This window comes from Diorhabda carinulata, chromosome 1, assembly GCF_026250575.1.
Source record: "Diorhabda carinulata isolate Delta chromosome 1, icDioCari1.1, whole genome shotgun sequence".
NCBI classification, from domain to species: Eukaryota; Metazoa; Arthropoda; class Insecta; order Coleoptera; family Chrysomelidae; genus Diorhabda; species Diorhabda carinulata.
Window position 1 is genome coordinate 31,544,012 of NC_079460.1, and position 24,479 is coordinate 31,568,490.

Consider the following 24,479-nt stretch of genomic DNA (forward strand, 5'->3'; position numbering starts at 1 on the left):
TTCAGGGTTTGGAATCGTTACCTCCAGAGATGACAGGCTTAATGAAATTAGCAACTACAGTTCCACCAATCGCAAGAATAGTCATAACAATTGTGTTGTTTTTCATAGGAGCTATTCTCCTCATAATCGCCATTTGGAGGTTGGTAAGAGGAGCTAACAGACTTAGTTCACTCCACTTGGCACCTGGACACGTTGGACCTCCCAATAAAACAAAGGACTTGCCAATGGCTAATGTTCCAAAATATTAGACTAGTAAAAGACAAATTCAGGTGGTTGAAAATGATCCGGTAAAATTATTGAGTAATTTTTCCTGAGAATATCTTTATATGAAAATAAATTGCTTTGAATAAAATAAGAATTGATTAAAAAATTGTTATTCAAACCTACTAGTGAAAATTAAATACATTGATTCCATTTTTGAGAAATTAATTTCTTAGTTTTCAGTAATATACACATGTTTTGAACCACTCGTAAATATTTTTTATATTTTATGGGGGCATAAATTATGTCTGTTATTTTAACGGGTTACGATCCGCTACAAAACAGTGATTGGCGAATATGATTTAGTTCCAAAGCCCCGGAAATTCTGCTCAAAATAAATTGTCAAAAATAGATTGAATACTAAATTTACAATCATGTTACTACCAATTTCTGTACTCTAAAACAGTTGTAATTGTTAGCAATATAGATTTTTCAACCCTAGAGTATAAAAATGAGAAAAACTACCAATTACAATAGATTTGATCACTAAGAAATACATATTCACGTATCATTGATACAAGTCTACAATAATTTTATGGTTAAAATCTTGATCAAATTGTGTTAGTGTATGTTAAAAGTGAAAAAATCATATGTTGGCCGATAACTTACCTCGAGCATTATTCCACCATTTTAATAATACAACTACAATATACAATGTAATGAAAAAATATTTTTCCAAATCCGTGGAAACAGTCGATTGATAAGAATAATGTAAAAATAGAGTACGCATGATTAACGTCGTTATAGGATAATTTATAAAATAAAATACATATATGTCTATCTGAAGAAATATTTCAAACAAATAAGAAATACTACCAATAATTATCTACGTATCTTCATTAAGTCTTACTAATACAAAATAATTTTAGGCGATCATTATTTAAAGCTGACTTCGATTTCAGATAAGCTCTAATGTTTATCAATAGCTACATATAAAACAATTGACGTGGATTGACATTTCCTTTTTCATAACTATCGACCCTTTGTGAGACTACTACTCAGAATAAGATGGATGCAACAATAAATCACAACTTCAGATATTGTTTTCATAATCTGTATTTATAGTTTTGGTCCATCCTAATTTTCGACTGTAAATTGAAATACTTAAGATAAATTATTGCCTTACAGTTAGCGACTTACTTTATGATTTCTGGAAAAACATTTTTGCTAGTAAAAATAGATAAGATATGTAGTGTTTATATTTCCTGTGATTATTTCGGCCTCTTATAAATAGTTGTAAATTAATTTATTTATAAATTTAATAATCTATAATCCATCTTTAATCATAAATTTGTTCAGCAACGAAGAGATAATAATTCCATACGGGCAGACCTTTGATTTGAACTAGGTACGTATTTCTCAGGAAAAATTACTTTTATTTCTTGAAAGAGAAATTCAAGTGTCGATACTATTAATATAGAATTTTTGCAACTTTTACATATATAATTTCTCGAAAATTATAATGAATAATTCTGGGTATATTATCAGATCGATTCTTGTACAAAATGACCAATACTTCTTAGACTCGAAACAAACTGTGTCTCAAGTTTTCGCAAATTTAGGCGTTGAGATCATTTCCTAATGGATATTCTTGGAATACTTTTTGAATTCAACACAAACAGTTTTTCCGGTATCTTTAAATTCTTAGGTAAGTATTATTAATAGGAATCTGGGGTTAAAATACTTAGAATTTCTTTGTCTCCATATCCTTGTAATTAAATTATTAGTCAATTTGTACAAAGTAACTTGTTTGCATAAACAGGAATGGTATATCATTTTATGATCCTATGAATAGGATCTACACTATTTTTGACCACTTGGCAATTTTTAAACAACGAATAAAAGAATTTGTTTACAAGTGTGATAATTATTTTTGTTAATTAGAAACTAAAATTGCCTTCTTTCCGTGTGAACTTTTATGTAGATATGAAAATATTGAACAAGATATTTGCTCAAAAAAGAAAATAAATTTTATTTTAAGTAGTTTTTTTATATCGATAGGTTAAGATGATGGTTTGTAAGTAATTAGAAAATATATTATTAAAAGATTCAAGACCAACTTAGTTGGAATATTCCATTTTTTGGTTATTATTGGTTTAATGTCCACAACAAGATTTATATTTATTTTACCGCTTCATTTCTATTTTAAAACTTCAAGGCAATATCTGTAAAGAACATAATTAATGGGCATAATCTATAACAACCATTAATTTTATTGGAGAAAATATAGGGTATATCACGATATTGGTTCTATTTATTTAATAGGGTGAGTACCTTGAATCAATGAAATTATCTTAGTTTAGATTTACCGTAGAAATGAAGTTTCCACTTGTTTATACCAAAAATTGAAATATGTATATGTTAAATGTAAACTACCAATGTCAATTTATATCTAACGATCTGAAACTTTTAATAAATGGAAGAAATAAATCTTATATTTTCTCAAATGATTACCGGTCGTTATGGATTATACCTATAATTCTGTTATTCATAGATATTATTTTGAATTTTGAAATTGTCTAAGAAAGGAAGACAAAACATTGATACTAAATATTTCTTACATTTAATCATAAGCCCATAAATAGGAAAATCCAAAAATGTGTTACTGTATTCAGTTACGATAGTTTAAGAGAAATGAATCGGTTCACTTCAAAAATTTCATTTGAAAACGGAGTTTCTATTTCTACAAGAGTAACAAGCTTAGAACAAATAATGGTGAAGATTCCCTGGCTAAGATTACTGATAATAAACTTAATGAATATGAATATTGAAATTTGTCTTGTATATAAGTTTCCTTCATATTTATGTTTATTTTTAATAATGGAAACAAATACGATTAGAAAACGGGAACTTACTCTCTCTAGTTGGACTGATTTGAAACTACTTACACGAGAAAATATTTGTAAAAATGTAAACTAAAGTTCTTCCTATATCCTTATATATTGTCAAAATTTATAAATGATTCATTAAATATAAAAATCGGGTAGGAACAATCTATAAACACCAATATAATTTATGATAGACCGGGTAATGCATGAAACGTTCTTCAACTTATATTCTTTCTAAGTTTTATGATATATTTTATGATATAAAATTGGGTACTGTGGTGTTATTATTGAATAATTAGTACAAAAATATGTTTTTATTTTCTTTTTATTATATAATATACCATATTTGACAAAATCTATGTGTTTTCCAAATTGCAAAATTTCATATAGATTTTTATTTTCAGTTTGCAATAAAATTTTATGTATTCAATTAGAAAATAAAATTTTCCAATTTTTACTTTTCCATTTTATTTAAAATCCATGCCAATATCGTAACAACTACTGAAAAATTTCACTGGAATTTCAAGTTACCTCAGAGGTCACTACAAATGGAGAATAATAATAAAAAACATGCATTATAATAACAAGACGAAAATGTCATCAAAAAGCATTCATTCTTAAGACCACATTGTTAAAAAAAGATAGACAGTGGTCCTTAAATTTGTAGAACAAAGAACTAGTAATCTATCGAAACAGGACACATTAGAACAATTGCTAAAATTCAGTGTAGACCTGATAAGTAAAGGTATCAGTTAATGGAACATTTTAAGCTCAATAAACATTTGAAATTGATTGGGTTGTAAAAGAAGCCCTGATATAATTCAACAGTGGTATGGTTCGCGGCACTTGGTAAAGAGCTACAGGAAGAATTCAGTTTTCAAGCTGATTGATAAGTATAAAGCAGCAGAAATGCAGACCATAATATAACTGAAAAGATCTCAATAGAATAAGCCACAAGCCCCCTCATTATAATATATCTATCTACCAAACAAGCAGACACGCTGAAGTTTTCTCTAGTTAATATATAACATTTAATTAATAGGATTCTGGAAAACATGATTTACTAATAATGTTTTGTGCGTTGTTCTTTCGTCATATTTATTTAGTTGGACAATAGATTATAGATATTTAATAATTGTTATGGAGCAGTTATCAACGATTCACCCACTCATAAGGATTTTACACAAAAGTTTAATACTAAGCTGTTTTTATGCTAAAATGCCGAAAACCGCAAACCTCAGTAACTTATCAATGACGCTGCTGGTGAAAATTAAAAATAGGCAGCAATTTAAGAGGATTAAGGGTGCATTCCACTAAGCGTTCACGGCGCCTGAAATACTTTTTTGGGCGTTTCACATAGCGACTACTATCGTTGTGGTCACGGCAAGAACATCACTCATAACGACATCGACATGACTAACGTTCACGACAACCCTTGTCATGAGGTGGGTGAGTGAGCGTTGAAATAATTAGTGGAATTTTCAAAACTCAAGCAATGATTAATAATGAGATTGCAACCATGAGAATCCTTCTCATTATAAGTACTTTTGATGCATTCTTGTGATGCACCACCGAATATTTTACTATCGCCTCAGAAGATATTTTGATTTCACTTGTAATGTAATGTAAATCAGTTAAGCAAATATGACATAATCTCTTAAAGCTTTTGCATTATTTTTTCTGTTTTGCCATTCCTTAATATTTATTCCAACGCTCGAAATGCCTCGTAATCCATTCCACTGGACCCTGGCAGAACAGTGATTTATACTATAGAAAAATCGCATAGGGTTATCTTGGTTTTTATTTGAACTAACAGAAAATTGCTATTAAATAATTTGCACCCCTCATAAAAGTGAAGAAAATAAAAAAATACCGTGCTCTTAGAAAACGTTCCCTCTTTGCCAACAACTTATTCGCAAATACAGACTGAAACCTGAGCTCCAATAACCTTCTGCATTTACTTATTTTTATAAAAAGGTTCTCATTTCCCTATATTCTTATTTGCAAATATAGACTAAATCCTAACCTCTTATTTTAACTTTTTTCATAAAAAAGTTTCCACTATCCTAAACTCTTGCTGGTGAATATTTACAAAACTTATGTAATCAAATATCATCAAAAATTTTTGACCGTATTTAGGGACAACTTTTCTGAATAAATTTGGAAAACTGTGGTCTTTGAAGAAGATAACTTGGCAGTGTAAATATTTTATAGTGTAGTGGTAGTAAAAATATGTTTAGGATCAATTTTATCAAAGATTCTGGAAATTCCAACTTACTCATATCACTTCAATATTTACTTTCTTAAACCCAAGTTAATCGATTGATTTGATGAAGAATTGATAATTTCTGTAATTGGTATTCCTTATTGATACCTGATCCTTTTATTTTTATTTTTCCGACCATCTTCAAACTTCTAATACAAGCAGCATAGGTTTTGTTTGATTGAACCTTTTCTCATTTTTCTAACCACTTTTAAATTACAGCACAAAAGGTTAGCATTTACATTTGGATGTACTGCCACTAACTCACTAGAACTAGCACTAGATGACTGCTTACTATTTCAGAACAAAAACGTCATTTTTAGCTGAAAAGTAGAAAATTGGTTAAAAAAACTAGAAAACAAAAATGCATAATCTTTTATTTAGACAGATATGTTTTAAAAGATTTCACAAATTCATTTTTCTGGCATTTAACGAAACTAACAATATGGTTTATTAATAGACCTTAGCAGGATATATAATATGTAAAAAGCTTGAGGTTAAGATTAGCATAAGGGAGCGCCTATTTAAAAAAAGCGTAAATAAAATACATACACCAAATATAATTTAAACTGTCAATCATGGATATTTAATACTATCAAACAAGAAAACAGATGCAACAAGCTACAAATAGAAATCAAGAAGTAGTAAACAAATTGATCATAACATTTTTGTCAATAAAATGGTAAAATGTATAGTCTATACGAAGGCGGTTCGATGGAAGAGTAGATTGACTTTCACAACGCTGATCATATTATTACTTTACGCCATGTTTCTGATGTCATCTATTAAAATGTTCATAAATTTTATTTTTAACTTCATATGAAGAAAACAGCTTTCGTTGTTCGGTAAATGTGGAGAAAAAGAAATTTCGAGCGGTGATTAAACATTATTTTTTACGTGGAAAAACAATTAAAGAAACCGAGAAAAAAATAAATAAATATTATACTAAAAGAGCTCGGTCCCACAAAATTATTTATACTGGTTCTCTACTTTTAAAAAGTGGTCATATGGTTACTGAACATTCGAGACCGTCATTTAGTAAAACTATTGCAGAAAATCTCAATAAAATCAATCCCCTGGTACTAAGAAATCGTCAAATAAAATAACATAAAATAGTTAATGGAGTATGTTTCAACTAAACGAGTATGTAATATTTTGTATGAGAGGTTACATGTGAAAAAGCTATCTGCGAGAGATGAGTGCCACGATTGCTTAATGGTGATCAAAAGCTCGCCCGCAATAAAAATGTAAACAAATGTTTGGATATTTTTAACCGCAATTCAAGTGAATTATTCCGTCGATATGACATTAGTTGAAAATTGGGTATATCTTAGAAACAATAATACAACCAAAGCTATGCACATCATTCGAAGAACGTGTCCCAAAGAAAGTAACTAACCCGTACAATAACTTTCTAACTGAAAAGTTACTCTTTTGTTAAACCACCCTCGCACAAAACATTGATAAGGCTGAGAGAACCATTTGTCCATACGCATAACTATATTTTGGTTTATACAAATTGCCAAATTTCTACATAGGCAGTAAAATTCTTATTGTACAGTTTGGTGGATGGTATTATTTACGCTAGATGAAAATAATGTAGGGATAAATGATATGGTGATGCAGATAGCGCAAGCCAGGAAACCAACGAAGTATGTGTTTTCCATAAAAACTCTCACATTTATAAAAAACTGGAATAATTGAAACACAATAATAAATTTTTGGGGTTATGACTTTTAATACTTCATTTATTTTTGAGCAATTAATTGATAAATTCCAACCATATTTTCGAATTTACAAAATTTCAGCAATCAGTGTAAAACATATGTTGAAATGAACTTCATAGAAATTTATTAGTATAAGTGTAAAAATTTTGACATTTACGTTTGACAACTATTAAATTTCGAATTATTTATAATACACTTTTAGATCGGTGGTTGGTCGATTGAAGAAGTATACCCTCCTAATGTTCTATGCTACTTTTTACTATTACCTAACGATTTTAATATAAATTATTATGGCTTAGGAGGGTAACGACCAGTGAATATAAACTGATTTCAAAACGCAACTATATACTAAACTCCGAATCCTCAAAAAAAACCTTTAATGAATGTTTTATGTAAGTACCATTTCTAATGCATCAAAATACCATGATTGATAACTGAGTTTATAGGATTCTAGCTTATTTATAGTATAAGAGAAAGTTTATTTGGTTTCTTAGTTCTGTTGATGTGTAGAAAATAGTTTATGTTTATAATGGCTTACGACAACCACTGGATACAAATTTAGCAGACACTAAGTATAATAATATATGAAATGCTAATTTTTCAGTACCAACTATAGTACCGATTCAGTTGAAATCTATATTGATAATCATTAGGAGAATACCCAAAATATGAACGCGTAAAAGTCTAGAAATATTACTATACATATTTAGTTAGTTAGAACAGTAGTTTAGTTATACAATATAGGCACCAAATATTGAAAAAAGTACAATTTCTTTATTCTATTGAATTTTCTGATAATTTTTATACTGCAATGCAACAAATTTAATGTATCTTTTCTATGCAAAAAATATTCAATAAATATCACTATTTTTGATTTAAGAAATATTTTACAATAAATGAAAATGTAACCCTCACTTAATGATAATAATATGAAATCAAAGATCCTAATGCCTTCTAATCACTCCCAAAATATGACTAACTAGAATTTTGACACAAAATAAGGTTATCTACTCACTCTTTAAAGAGTTTAATATTTTTTAAAAATCCGTTAAAGAAAGTGTACCTAAAAAATACCCGTGTTTATTTATATTGTAGAATACCTCGTATAATTATAGATAAGTTTTTCCATCAATATACCTCAGCTGGTAAGAAACTAATGACTGATTATTCTTCATCGGATGTCACATATATTGTTACTGATTTGTCAGCCAGCAATAAACCAAAATATTGAAAACATAATCTTGTTTATTTTGCAAGAATAGTATCAGTTGACTTATCCACAGAAACTCTTACTGAATTACAATGTATTGACTATGTACAGATAAATGTGATAAGAGTTACATGAGTTATTAATACTTTTTGAAACATTCTATCTGAGATAGAGTATGTTTTTGACTGTTGTTGAATGACAGTAAACAGAAAAGGCAAACAAAAATAAAAAATGTGATTTTTAAAAAACTACAATACCTTTACTGAAGTAATACCAGCTGATAAACCAAAAAGACACTATTTTTTACAATACACTTACAAGTTATCAAACCTAAATATTTTGGGGCAGATTCAAAAAATTTTAAATCCTAAACTTCCATTAAAAATTAGTTTAAAATCCTTACCATTGTTTATAAGGTTCCTCATCGTCACAAATATATGCAATCGATATGTTGTGGTAAGTATACTGTATTATGTAAGATATTTTGTGTATGTCTACTTGTCAGAATGCTAATTTTGATTATTATTTTCTACTCCCATTAACGTATTGAAGGTTTCAATTGGTCCTATTCTGCATTTAGGTTTCAAGATTCTAAATTTTAAAAGAATATATAATGGCAAGATGTAAACTTCAACATTTGAGAATTAACTTCAATGATATAAAATAAATCATCATCACATGTCGATTTCAGCATTCATCATTTCATCTGACATGTATCAATAGGTTTTATTAGAAGTATCCAGCAATATTAAAAATTCAGCTCTGATCTAGTAGATTTTTTGTTTGATTTTGTCATTCATACATTAGATATTATTGACCTTTTAAATTCAGTAAAAGACGAGAATCTAATCACAAAACAAAAAAGTTGATTGATCATAACTATTAAATAAAAGTGAAAGTGTAAATATTACATATCTGGTAAATATTCACATCGAAACTGATTTTGACACATTAATTTCTCTATCTAGGAATGCATAAAATCAATCTATTTCATAAGTATGAATAGAAATAATTTTCGGAGTAATCATCATTAGAAAAAGTAACTGTCAGATGTACAGTAGTATGTTAATAAATGTTCAAGAAGCCATGAAGATATTGTTGTTTATATATGATATTATCAAGAAATCGAATACCTAAGATATCCTATTTCAAACGGGTGTCCCAAAGTCTGGATCACCAATACCTTCAGCACTTAAAGAATTTGCATTATAAACATATCTAGCCAAAAGTTTCTCCTTTTTTTGATCACTGTCATTATCTGTAAATTCATCATTAGGACACAATTTTAGCGCTTTACCTACTCTCAAGTTCTGGCCGTGTAAAGAAAAATATTTTTTTGTACCGACAGTTCTATTCAAATTTATACTTGCATTCTGTTCTGAACTTACTACCGGAAAATGTTTTACAAAAATATCAGATAACAAACTATGAATATTCTCCTCAAATTGGGGACTGATATCTGCATACTTATTGGAGTCAGTTTCGACAATTTCCATTTCTTTTATTACATTTCTTGGTGGATCGTCTCCAAACTCGGAAGCAGTTGTGTCAATATCAGAATATCCGTCATATTTACTAAATATGCTCTGCAAAGTTTTAACTCCAAAGTATTTCTTTTTGTACTTCTTTTGTTTTTTATATTCTCTAGTAAGTTTGTATACAGGAGAGCTTCGGTAGCTGTCCTCTGAATTTAGCAGACTTTGATCACTTTTTGGATTGGAAAGTGATTCATTAGAAGTATAAAGTTTCAATTCACTTTCTGGTTTGACATTCCCAGTGCCGTAATTAAACTTTACTTTAAAGGGTTCTTGTAAATTTTTAGGAGATTGAGAATCATTAGATGCAACATCAGTTGAAATAATTTCAGAATCTAAATAAATGTCTGTACTTGTTTGCATAGGCGAGGATAAATTTTCAGAATTAAGAGAGTTTGTTGATGTGTTACAGTTATTTTCTATTGTTGACATAACGTCTACTTTTTTGAAGTTCTCTAATTTGATAATATTGTTTGTTACATTATCGAGCAGAATTAAATCATTTGTATCTACATTATAATCATTGTCGGTAGTAATATTTTTAGTAATGTTCTCAGGGGAATCATTATTATTTGATTTACTTTTCGATACGTCTTCATTAGTTGATTGTCTTAAATCATTGTATTCCTGCAAATTTCCGTTATCACCAGTTATGTTGTCGAAAATATTTTGAAAATGTTCTATTTGTTTCTTATCAATACCTATACTTGAAAATATTTCATCGGCACTGCTAATATTTTGTTTGGGGGACCTAAAATATTAAATTTTATGAATATTAATGAACTTTAGTCATTAAAGTGATTCAAGGCATGCAATTTTGTGTTTGATAAAACATGCGGCAATTGTAAACTAAATCAAAATTGAAATAAAAACCAAACAGTCATACTGCTATGGCATTCCTTCAAGAGAAACCTTGAATATATTTTTGTTTCAAAACCATATTGGTGGCAAAAATTATCAAGCTTATCACTTTAACTGCTTAATTTTTTACTGTTTCCATAGCAAAGTTGAAAATTCTATCCAAAATTTGTTATTGTGTTATAATTGTTGTATCCATATGCTAACCATTCATTGCCGATTTAACAAAACGCTGTTAGAATTTTACTCTAGCACTCAATTTCGGCTATATCTGTTACCTCATTTTCTTTATTCTACAGCAGCTTGCTTTTAACTTGTTTGTCTCTTTATTTTAAGGAAGAAATAAAATGAAAATCTAGTCAAATCATAAAATAAAATATATTAGAAAAACATATAACAGCAAATTTACAAAATAAAAGGCTAAATAGAAAATAAAAGATTTATCATATTATTATACACATAAAGAGATGGCAGTTATACTGCCTTAAAAATACTATATAAATATATAACATTAATAGTGAAAAAAATAATGCTAAGTATGTGAATTATAAGGCAAGAGGTTTATTTACTCAATGTCAAACTGAGGTAATCACTAAGAATTAATGTGTATACATTTTGTAAATCAATTTTATAATTTATACTAGGAAATATTTATAATAAATACCTTCGACAAATTAAATATGGCTATTATCAATAAATACGGCTCGTATTAAATTTTGTATGGTTAAAAAATATCTATGAAGTTAAATAAATGAAAAAATAATTTAAGTCATTATAGTAACCCTAGTACAAAATTTAAATAGTTTTTTACGTAAATATGACTATTGTACCACAATTTTATGTGGAGAAACTTAATAGAGATATTTAAATAAAAACAATAATATCTCCAAGACACAATAAACGAAACACAGCATTATGAAAATAAGAGATTTGTGTAAAAGTACTATTAGCCAAGAACTGAGGGTCACTTAATATATTTAAGAAAGTTTATAGTACATCAATGTGACGAAAGTTAATAATCATTATTTCTTTAATATAATAAACATTTATGTAGAGATCATTTAATTACCTAAATTAAAAGCTATATTAATTCATATCAAACATCTCTTGAACTGTTAAAAGTACTATTAGCCAAGAACTGAGGGTCAATTTATTTTATTTAAGAAAGTTTATAGTACATCAATGTGACGAAAGTTAATAATCACTATTTCTTTAATATAATAAACATTTATGTAGAGATTATTTAGTTACCTAAATTAAAAGCTATATTAATTGTCAGAAAAAATTAAATTTCAACTAATTCTCTCAGTTTGACATCAAGGATATCTTTATGTAGAATGGAATACCAATAATACTATATACAAACATTTATTTGATAGTTGCAATTTACACTCACCTACTCCCGGAACTAGAATCTGGCGTTCGAGGAGCTGTAGGTGTATTTATTATATCTTCAGTCGATTTATAATTAGTTGCACTGTTAGTATCACAAACACTTTCATCAAAAAATCTAAAACAAGCATACAGAAAAGTTGAAGATTAGAATGGTGGTAATATTTAGACCATGAGAAATTCTTATGAAAATAAGTAAGAAACATGTGAACTGCTAATATAAGAAGAAATTTATCAAGACACTCTATTTTTTAATCATATAATTTCTCTCCAATTATGTTTAGAGATTATCATTTTCACTAGAAATGCTCGACATATATTATGGTCGGAAAATCGATCATTCTCATTCTTTGGAAAAACACCAAGTCTTCTTTGTATTTTTTCAGTTCCACTTACAAGTTTATGACGAATGTTTATTTTATTTCTATACAGTAAAAGTGTATTTTAACCAATTGGATACACCAATGTGCTTGTTTCACAGTTTATTTAAACTCAGGTTAACTTGATTTATACTTTCTATCATAGCATTTCTACAATTTCATTGTGAATACAATAATCTAAATGACTTACTGGCTTCATTGGAACTAAGTTTTTTTTAGTATTTTTAAATAATATAATATCAGACATATCAAAGGCATCAAACCAGAAACAAACAATTCAATTTCTAATAAATCAAAACTATTTGTCATTTTTGACACAAAACCAAAGTTTGTGCAGCAGTTTATATTAACATGTACTTGAACAAAAATAATTTTCTAATGTTTTAGAAATAGTAAGTTTGTAGACACAAGCTTGTAAAAAGTAAAAAAGAAACATAAAAATAACTAAATAAAGATACAAATAAAATAAAATTTCAATATACAGAAGAAAACCACAGTGAGTAACAAAATTAAACGTAATAGTAATAGGTAATAATTAGTATATTAGTCCCTAGCAAAATTAAACTAGGCCAATATGCTTTAATTTGTTTTTTAAATAAAAATTTTGAATTGTATGTTTTAGAGTTCTAAATAATTCAATTCAAGAAGTATTTCCTACCTAAAATTGAATCCATCTTCTTCTAAAGAATTATCACTATCATCTGCCGCTACATATTGAACCTGTAAAGTAGAGTCCCCTTGCTGCTGCTGAAGAATACTAACTGCTTCTCTGTGACAAGTATTCCTCAAATCTATGTCATTTACAAACAGAATTGCATCGCCAATGTAGAGTTGTTCAGATAAGGCAGCTGGCCCATTAGGTTCCAATTCTGATATTAAAATAGGAACTCCATGTTCTCTACCACCCTAAAAAAACATTGATTTTCATGTAGTGTGAAAACAAGAGTATTGTTAGTTTTTGAGTTTCTCCAATAAAATAAATGCTTACTGTGATACTAATACCCAATCCTTGATCAGGTTTTCTTCTAACTAATACTGTGCGGATATCCCCAAAGTGCTCTGTCGTATCGGCATTTGAATCAGCATCGGGCTTCAATTTTGAAGTTCCATTTAATGCACTATTTCTTCTGCAGGCACGAACCACGGTTTTGTGTCTTTGTAAAAGAATTTCTGACTCTAATTGTCTCCATAATTTGTCCCTTATATCACCTCTCATTTCTCTACCTACAAAAATGTTTTTGATTAATAACAATTGGATAATTTCTGTTTATCATCAAATTTATCAAATTATCTTTGATTCATTTTTAGGAATCAACTTCTATCTTGTTTCAAAGTTTCAGTTTTTGGAAATGAAAAATGTATGCAAGGGTCATATAAAAAGTATATAAATATATATAAAATAGTGTAGATCCGTTCATGATATATTATGATTTTTACCTAATAACTGTAGCTGTTGAATTCTTCCCGCTAATTCTTTGTCCAAATATTTCGCAGCTAACTTAGCACCATAAACTTCACTAGTAAGTGATAAAACTTCATTCCTCAAAGACGCATTCTCTGATTCTAACTGCATAATATTGGCTTTGTACTGAGCAGGTTCTAACAGCATTGGGTTAATTTTTAATTCATCTTGATCCTTAGTTGAAACTGAAAAATATGACAGGGCACCAATATTAAAGAAATTTGATAGCATGAGTAATAATGCAAAATATATAATATGGAAAGTACGGATGTTTTTGCACCAACAAAAATCAACAAAAGTATGTTTTATAATGATTTATTTAACAGGAATTTTAGATTCAATATGCTATTTTTGGCTAGTTATCAGGAATTTTAGATTCAATATGCTATTTTTAACTAGTTATCATCGCTTTTCTCTATTTTAGGGGCATTCTCCATTGTGAAGGTCTCGAACTTAAAACATGTATTGAAAATAAGATACAGCAACATAAGATATCACAAAAAAATAGAAATAGACTTATACTCGTACGTAATGTTAGTGGTTCAAAGTAAGCATTAACAAAACTGTCGTTGGAATATTGAAACTTTCCTCTTCAAATTCATTCGTTAATAATTTTAATTAAATTAATTTGTATAAAGAATTCATTTTGGTATTTTAGATGATAATCAAGATATTCCTCTAGGCCTTTTCAATAACTCTGATGGATAATTATATTAGTGATAACTGCCCACCATAAAATACTATCTGCATTGTGTACATTGTTAGTCGTTTTATGTGCATAAAATAAATCACTGTAATCTACACCTGTGCTAGGCCTAAACTATGACCCTTGCATGGTTTTTTAAGATTCCAAGCAAATTGATTATTAAATTTCTCTGAAGGTATTACGTATCATTTCATAATAAAATAATGTTTGTATCTACACAATATAAAAAACTTCTTTTGTTATCCTTATGCCATTCATAAGTCCGATCATAATATAAAAACATAATTTGTTAATGGTAAAGTTGTTGCAGTAATTATTATAACTCGTACGTAAATTATAAATTATTATGGACAATCTTTACATTCATAAGTTTCAAACTTTACCATTTGCGCACCACAGTTTTTGGTTAAAGGAAAGTAACAGTAGTTTGAGGCGGGCTATAACTACCACAACTGCAGTCATTCACGAAGACATTGAAAAGACCTATAGGTATTATACCTGTATGAATTGGACTTTGCCTAATTTCGGCCTCAAATTTTTGTTTTATCATGTTGACATCCGGTTTAATGTATTGGTCTTGTTTTTTGTTGCCTAAACTATCTGGAAGTCTAGAAAGTTGCGAGGAATGTAACTGGAGTAACAAATGATGCAATTCATTTTCCAGAACCTCTCGTTTTGATTTGGATTCTATTAATTCCGCTCGCATGTGTATTAACTCAGCCTGAAACAAAATGTAATATGAAAAAATTAACAATTAACTATATTCATTAGCTAAAAACCTATATATTTTTCATAAATGAAAGTTAGTAGAAAATGGTGTTTGGAAAGTTGAAAATATATACGGAAAAGGATAAGTATCAAATGCCTAAACCAAACCTAACCTTCACGGATATAACAGAAAAAAAAAGAAAAAGAAAAAAGGAAATGTATGGTTCCAAGAAAAGTCTGTTGTATTTATTTGTCAGGAGTAGATCAAAAGAATATTGCAAAAACAGGAGTTGACGTGGAGATGGAAGAACATAAAATAAAAATAATAACACCACTTAACAGAGGACTAATACATAATAGTAAGCTAAATTAGAATGCAACAAGATTAAAATAACTAAGTAAGATTGAATAGTAACAAGCTAAATAAATAAAAAAGAAACGAAAAGAATATTGTAAAACTTAGTGGAAAAACGTTTGAATGGCTGTAGAAAACGTTTGGTGAGAAAACAGAGCCGTGAGAATGACAAAAAGAACAATAGAGGTCAGAAAAGTTATGTCATTCTAATAAAGAGTATTTCCTCTTTGCTTCGGCTCCAATCCTGTCAGGCATCGAAGAAATTAAATTTTGGACATGCTTCACCGGCATAGCATCCCATGAAAGAATTGGTCGCCATTAAATGGAGTAAATGGGATCACAACCTCTAGGAGCACTTCGAAGCAGTCAGACCTCGTTATCAATGAAAATCAGTTCAGTCCAAGCGTGGAAAATAATTCCACCCTAAACCATAACTGATTTCCTTTCCAAAGGTCGTGATTCGCGAAGAGTACATTAAGCAAATCGCTCTCCTGATCGTCTCCACACTCTATCTCGATAGTCTGTGTGGAAAAGCAAAATCGAGACTTATCCATGAATAAAACAGTTTCCCATTGCTCTACAGTTCAATGAGAATGCTGGTCGGTAAATAATCGCCTTTCTCTACGATACCTTTCCAAGAATTTGAACCCCGTCACGGTTCGCCTTAATATAATTCCATGCAGACGTGTGTTTCGCGTCACTTCAAATCTATCCCGAACCTCAAGAGTTGTTAATTGTCGGTCCCTTAATACCAACAGCGTGATAAATCTATCGTCGAGTGCCGTTGTTGTCCTTGGTCGCCCACTGCCAGCCCTCCGATCGTAGCTACTAGTTTCTCGCAAACGCCGGAGTGCATCGTGAATGGTAGACTTCGCTACCCCAAGCGTTTCTGCAATAAACCGTAAGCTCCGGCATTCTTTTGCCAAGGCATCAGCTCGGGCTATGTCTACATTCGAAAGAACCATTATTCTGGATCAAAATTGAAAAACACGTCTATTAATGACAGAAAAGGCTTATTTAATAAATTGAAGATGTTTACATGTGCGAATATATTCTTACGGTTTAGAATAGTTCCAAGACAAATAAATGAAATCTGCGCCTTATCTAATAGTTCACAGATATTGAAGGACTTAGTTCAATCGACTTAGACCCTACATTTTTTGTAGGTAATAACCAGATTACCCACAAAAATACATTACTGACAATTAGCCTTTAATACCAAATATAAAAGGTGTCGTTTTTTTGTGCTGTTAAGTTTATAATCAAAGAGGTAAAGTAGAAATTGAGATGAAACTCCGAGAGAAAAAAAAAACAAATAACTTCAAGTTCAATATATAAGAAAGTCTATAAGCAGTTATACTTATTATACAAAACAATTAGTCGCCTTAACAATTAAATTCGAAATATACACACATCCTGGAAATAAAAATGACACAGAAATTCAAAGAAACTCTTGAGGATACGCAATTATTAGGTTTGGAGAACCTGAAGAAACTGAAACAGTTGATATAGAGAATGTTATTTTATGACGACGTACATACAGTGAACTAAAAATAATTTCTTATACAGGAGTATAATAGTGCCATGAGAACTAAACAAATAATCAAATTGAATTCTGATGATGGTGATAAAATTATATTCTAGACAAAAATAGGAAAACTAGAAATATCGGAATGTCTCACAAGAGCAGAAAATAGTTAAGCTTCAAGCATTATTTTAAATATTTTTAGTCATATATTAAAGTCGATTTCAATGCTCCTTAAAAAAGACTGGGTTGTGAGAAACTTGAAGCAAGAAATAATTATTGGATATTTATTGTCAAAACAACACTGGTTTTGTATTTTGTACTATCACACAATTTTGAACAAGATGTAAATAATTTTGTGAAATAGGTCATATTTATGTTGAACATCCCACATGGAAAAAATTAGTACTGTTCTACTCAAGAATTCAAAGGGTATGCTGCGTTAGGGTGACGTAAAATGTGTTTGGGTTCTAAACAAATGAATTTTAATAATAATAAGTGTATAATTATTATAGAATGATACATTTACTAAGCTGAAAACATCCAAATTCAAAACAACTTAATTTCAAAATATTTTTATGGAATCGATTTACATTTAAAGCAGGGTCCACACCATGCCGGGGTAGGCCGAGCGGGATGACCCGGGCGGCCTAAGCCGCGTTGATGTAGACGCCCCGGGCGGCTTTGCCGGGTTAGAAAATGCCGACTTGGGCCGTGCCGATCCCAACCCGCATAAAGTAGGTACAGATCAAAGGAAGCCGAATCGAGCCGAACAAAAATATAGAGTGGGGACGTGCCGAGCGGCCCCGAGCGGCTTCAGTTACAATTAAACCTCCGATCGAACTAGACGAATTATTTTATTTTCGACTCAGTTTGTTTAAGTAGGGTTTTTTATTGTTCATTTTAAGTGATGGAGTGGAATGACGAACAAGTTTTAGTGTTAATAGACTTATATAGAGAACGTCGTCTTCTATGGGATAGTTCAGATTCCCAACTTCTAAAAAGTACTCTTCAACGAAGTCACCAGTCTTGGTGTTGAAACTATAATGTAGGTAGAAATAATCCGGTCGGCTTCGTTTTCGGTGTGGACGTCGTGCCGGCCCGAACGTACCCGCCCTGGTACCCTGCTTAATAATCGTCTACAGGACCATCTATTTAGAAAGATAATTTGATACACTCACGTTTTTCTCAAAACGATGTAACAACAAGAGATACTTTTGTCTAACAAAAAATCTTATATACCAAATAATAAAATATCATCGAATTTCCATTCATAATTATTGAGTATGCTAACAATCAAAGGCTATACCAAATTATCAAAAATTATCATTAGTAATATTCAAATTAAAAATTAGATCATCTTCATGAAAAATAATGAATGCAGTAATTTTTTTCATTGGATCCTCCTTTACGTATTTAAATGGCAGCACAAGTTGTAATTAATTGAGCGTATTGATAAAATAATACTTGCATTTCTCTACAAATCTTATTGATATTCATTGGATCATAAAGTATTTTTATAAGAACAACAGATGAAAATCTTAATCAATTCGAAAGTTTTTAAAAAAGGACATAATCACAAATCCAGAATTTTGTTGCAACAAATACATGTTTATATATGAGTTTATATATGATTTTTTTGCATTGCAGCGCAAGCTTAGAGAACACTATTTCGGCAGGTAAGGCTTTTGTAGCAGCTCTGCCGTCTAAGCAGATTGAGATTACTGTTTCTATGGCCAAGCGAGAAAATTTCGCCTATTTTGAGGTGTCCTCCGTAGAAGCCTGCTCCGGCCAAGCCATTGACCCTAGAGATATCCTTATACCAATTGGCCGAATTATTTTGTATTGTTCTTTGTGAGTAATATGTGCCTTAATGTCCAATTTAATCCTTATTGCCTAGTTATTTAAGTTTCCAAAAAAATATTCATCATAATATAGATATTGCAATAGTTTCTTGTAGACTTCGGAGTTTACACAAACGTTGGATTACACTGGTGGAAAAAATTAATGTTCTTGCTGTAACATAAGCTGAATAGCATATTATAGTAGAATGAGTCTATCTAAATACAAAAATGGTCAGAAAAAAGCTGTAGCACGTAAGGTTCTTTTGTTGTATTGAAAAAACCAAATACAGAATAGTTACAGGTTTGTAATGTTGTGTATCGACTATATCTGTATAATTGATATTAAGCATTTAACAAAACAAAAATATTTGTTTTCAACACTATTTATTTTTTCCTTCTATACTTTGTTACAAAATTCCAATGCTCTGATATCTTTGTGCAGCCTTTCACTCTGCTCGTCGCTTACAGCTCCCAAGAAAAAATGATAATGGAAATGAAGAAAATGAATTTTTAATGCTATTCTGAGATTTATAGGAATCTAAAAGTTCATTAACTACGAACCTATGAACTCAAGATACTTTTACGAATGAGTTCCTATAAGTTCTTCTATGGTAACCGGGGCTGCAAGAGACATATACTTAACATTTTGAGATCCCGCTTGAAATTCGGACCTTTCTAGCCCTACAGAGTATTTGTTCACTACTGTCCTACAAAGAATACAGCAATATTTCGTAAACTTTCCCTTGTAGTGGTTGTTGATTTTTTTTTAAAGAATGCGCATCTTTTCGTATGTTCCTTTCATTGTCACTATATGGAGTATAGTGGTATAGATGTTTTTAAATTTTCGTTATGTAATATCACAACTATATTTTGATGAACAAACACCATTTTAAAAAAGAATGCATGATTTTGAGTTCCTGCATTAAACAATCAATATCAGTACAGGCACATAACGAATTTTCTTCATTGTAAAATGTCGAAAACGTGGTATTTCCTTTTCCAAAAATTGTAATTTTCGTTTCTTTGGTTCCACTCTTACGTTTTTATATTAGAATAACTTTCATTTTTATAAGAATAGCAATTATCAAAATGGTTGGTGGGTTCTCACTAGACAACTGGAGCTGCAATACACATACTTCTTTTCTCTTCTTAAATCACATCTTTGTTAAATAGTCTTGCTTGTGACTTAATCATTAATTCTCCACAAATATAACAAGTATTGTCAATATAAATTTTGCAACTGCGAAGCGTATGTATGATTATTGTCGTTTAAAAATAATCTTAACTACACACAACCACTTTAAACTTAAATGAAAACTAAATAAGAGAATACATAAGCCATTCATAAAATCGTTTTGCTCATAGATCCAGGCAAATTTAACAAACCCTCATTAAATTTACTACCTGTGAACTAAAAAGTATCTAAAGAACATAATGATAAGAGACATGTATTACGGCTTTGTAGATATATTTTAAAAACAGTACGAACAACTTATTGCATAAGTTAAATATTTCACAAAGTGGTTATTTTTCTCAGTGTAAATCCCGTTTGCCGTATACGTCTCTATAATCGCCTGAATTAATTACGGCGAATTGAAAAAAAACAAATTTAAATGTATTGTGGACCTTGAATATGGACCAGATCTCTCATTTTAAAGTGGTTTTTAAATCAATTTATCTGTGCAACATCATGTTTTATTGAACGGCTGTTTTTTTAATGTGCGAATTTCAAAAGTACCGCTTTCGTGTTTGTGAGAACTTCTCTTATTTAAGCCAGTTACGTCAAATCAGTATTAAACTTTTTTCTTATAAACATAACAAACAAAAAACAAATGTTCATCGGAAAACCTTTTAATTAAACTTAATAGATTTTTAATTAGATATAAAAAATAAAAATATGAACTGTTAAAAATGACCAATAGTTAGAAAACTGAAATTCTTGTAGGGATCTAGCACTTTGATGGAAAAGAAAACAGAAAACTCAATAACACCGTGCAGATCCGTTTCGGCATTATACCGTCGTCCTTACTGGAAAAAACATTACATATGTATACAGAATTGAAAAAAACTTCCATGTAAAAACTCCAAAAAAACTTCCAATCTTCTAGTTTCAATTTCAATAGAACATGGGTTACTATTAATTACAATGAACTTGACTGTTCCACCAAACTCGCCCTCCATTTTTTGATTACTCTATTTATTAAAATCGAAATTGATCAATATCAAAACAGAAACAGAAAGGTGTACGTCGAAAACTGCTCTGAATATTTAGAAAACGGGATTGTTGCCGGTGATTTAAAGTACAAAAAAATGGGGAGATAATTTAAAGACAATATCATATTTATTGAATTTCGTGAAAACTCAAAACAGAATTGATTCTATATTTTCGATACATTTTTAAAATAATTATAAAATAAATAATAATAAATGATAATAAAGTCTCATTCTAGGGAAGGAAATTTAGAAGCAAATAATTCCTACAGGTTCATACCTTCTAATTTTATTTTGGTTTCGAAGAAATAGTACACAATTAAATAATATTCAAAATTATTTGGAAAATAGTTCTATCAATAATGGTAATTTTCACAAAATTCTTTTGCTTCATGTAAATTCAAAACAAATTTTTCATCAACATAACTAAAATGCTACAAAGATTAAAGAATTAAAAAAATAGCTCTACAGTAAAATTACAGCTAAGCAGCTAAGAGATATGAGTATAATAATAGATTTCGATATTGTCCAGCTGAAAGAAATTGATTATTTCGATCCTTCATTATCACATGAATTTGTTTAATATTGTTTTCCAAGTTTATTTTACTTTTTTCAAATTATCAATAAATCTATTTTTTTTTTCGATTTACATTTTTTAGAATCTACTTTATTTCTCTATTACGGTAAATAATCTTTTAACTTCAATAAATTGTTTACAAAATTTCATTTATGTGGATAGATGTTTCCTGCCCGATGTAATTATAATAATGATCGAATTCCATTACGATTTATTGCCTCATCGACCATATTCACCTGGTCTGGCTTCTTTCAAGTACTTTCTGTTGCCAAACTTAAGAAAGTGGCTTGGTGGAAAGCGATTTCAGAGAAGTAGGGAGGTGATATTAGAGACAAACTTGTATTTGGAAATTCCGGAAGATGAATTTTGTTATTATGTTAAGAGATCACTAAAATTTCAGCCATTTCGGACACTTAGTTCCTGTTTGATAATCATATAATTGATTCGTTATGAAGATTTTTCAGAAAATAGAAGAAATTGAGTATAGAGCTGCCATTAAATAATAAAGGCAGTATGCCTACGCAAATAAAAAAGGAGTTAAACACTATCTACAGAAACTCTGCACCACCATTTACGATCGTGAAATTTTGAGTAGCTGAATTCAAACGGGGCCGTAACAGGTTGACTAACGTCGGAATGGACAAAAACTGCGAGAACCAGGGACATTATCGAAAAAGTATCCCAAATGGTATTGGACGATCGTCGGATCAAGGTTGGAGAGATAGAGGAGGCTACTGTCACATCGAAAGATTGTATTTGCAATATGCTGATTGAACAATTATGCATGCGTAAGCTTTATCCACCTTGGTACCGCACCGCGTTTGCTCGGTTTGGACCAAAAGCGTATTCAAATAAACTTTGTAAACGATATAAGTGCAAACGAATTTCGTTTTGTTTGGAACTGGACATTTACAAATAACGATACAATGTAACCACTAATGCGGTATATTACAAAAAAGATGGTTTTCATATTAATCATTGCCGAATAATGTTATAAATTTGCGCCTTTATCAATTATTAACATCCTATTTTTCGAGAGACTTCTATAAATTCATTTCTTAACTTTGTCAACAATATAATATTAGATATTATAATATCAATTATCAAAGAGCAATTGCCGCAAAGACAAAATTAGATTCGACGCTCAGATTTTTCGCAAACTAGCGATTCATATCATTCACTTAGGTGATGAGTGAAGTGTTTATTCGAATGCGGGATGACAAAGGAATTGCAAAGGGATTACCCAAGCAATTAGGACCGACAAGGTATCCCCATTCTTAGGAGTAAAATACTTCTACAGTATTTTCGACTTCCATAGCACAACTTTCATAGAATAACTAAATTAACCTTGACGAGTAGTTACACTCGCGAAAAACAAGATCAAATCGATATATAACCACAAATTATATTCAAATCGAAACAAATTCACTCATTCATTTTAAGGAATTTTATTAAAAAACCGATCTTGAAAAAGTTGCTATAAAAATTTAAATACAGTCATATCATCAAAATGGAATAGAACAAAATGACATATTGATATATGTTACATTGTTTACAAATGTAGAGAAGGTAATCCATTACTATACCCATTTATCTTAGCATTCCTTTTTTAATTATTGAGGGTCATTTTTGTCTTACTCATAATTTATACTTAATAAAAAGAAACTTACTACCTTAACTAGAAATAAAATCTATTTATGTAGTTCTGAATATCAAAAAATACGTTAAGTGAAGGTGAAGTATTCAATTAATAAAATGAAAATTTTATGAAAATTGTCTTTGTACTCCGGTCCTTCTTTAGCATTTTCTCCTGTCGACGCTGCATGGAGAATATTAGAGAGGTCTTTCGACTTTAGCGTTAGCAATTCAAATTACATATATCATTATCGGTATACGTGTTTTTAAAGGCATTTTACCAAGGGAAGCATTTTAAAATGATTCATTTAAGTTTGCCTCTATTGTTGATTTTTTTGGCCAAATTCCGAAATTTAAACTTACCACTTTCCTGTTATCAAATTGATCTAAAAGTTGGTACACAACTTTTATTCCCACAACAATCCAACTCCATATGAAGGGGTTAGATTCAAAAGGGTACAACAATAAAAAGAAACGAAGAAAATCGAGATCAAAGTTTTTACGTTTTTAGAAAATCTGGGAATGCTACTTGGATCGTATCTTACAGTGATGTTAGAGAATCTGTTTTTATTTTCCAAGTTGGGGATTACTCAATTAAATAAATGTATGATTTTCATTTTAAAATCACTTTTTTTGCTCACAAATGTTTGTGAATAAAATTTTGTAAGCTTAAAATAACTATTAGAAAACACAAAAAATGCTACAAAAAGACCAAATAAACATTAGTAAAAGCAAAAAATATTCCATATTCTAATCATCATTTGAATTTGAATCTTGTATTTCTTCAACCTTCAAAATGTAACTGGGGTGTGTTATTTTTTTCTTCGTGTGGCAAGTTCTTAAAGAAATCATGATTTGACGGCTAAATGAACTCAAATAATGAGAATAAATTTTCCCATTTTAAATAATTTTTGTTTCGTTAAGGACTTTGTATGTAATTTTGTCTATGTTGTTAAACATTGGCAATTTTCAGAGGTTATAAATTGATAATTCTCCCTTTCA

The 24,479-nt window shown here is 29.8% G+C and overlaps 2 protein-coding genes across 4 annotated transcripts in view; one reads left to right on the forward strand and one right to left on the reverse strand.

Moving 5' to 3' along the window:
- LOC130899101 (scavenger receptor class B member 1) overlaps positions 1-3,546 on the forward strand; it is a 49,455-nt gene extending 45,909 nt beyond the window's left edge. For all 3 annotated transcript variants that reach the window (XM_057808863.1, XM_057808853.1, XM_057808874.1), the window contains one exon: positions 6-3,546. In XM_057808863.1, coding sequence (XP_057664846.1) covers positions 6-248 — 243 coding nt within the window. In that variant the 3' untranslated portion in view covers positions 249-3,546. The remainder of the gene's footprint in view (positions 1-5) is intronic.
- A 2,166-nt stretch (positions 3,547-5,712) lies between these two features.
- LOC130899111 (uncharacterized) overlaps positions 5,713-24,479 on the reverse strand; it is a 40,051-nt gene continuing 21,284 nt past the window's right edge. Inside the window, exons 3-8 of the mRNA XM_057808886.1 lie at positions 15,121-15,343; positions 13,892-14,101; positions 13,443-13,678; positions 13,113-13,360; positions 12,079-12,192; positions 5,713-10,575 (exon numbers count right to left, since the gene is read on the reverse strand). Of these exons, the coding sequence (XP_057664869.1) occupies positions 9,438-10,575; positions 12,079-12,192; positions 13,113-13,360; positions 13,443-13,678; positions 13,892-14,101; positions 15,121-15,343 (2,169 nt within the window). The 3' untranslated portion in view covers positions 5,713-9,437. The remainder of the gene's footprint in view (positions 10,576-12,078; positions 12,193-13,112; positions 13,361-13,442; positions 13,679-13,891; positions 14,102-15,120; positions 15,344-24,479) is intronic.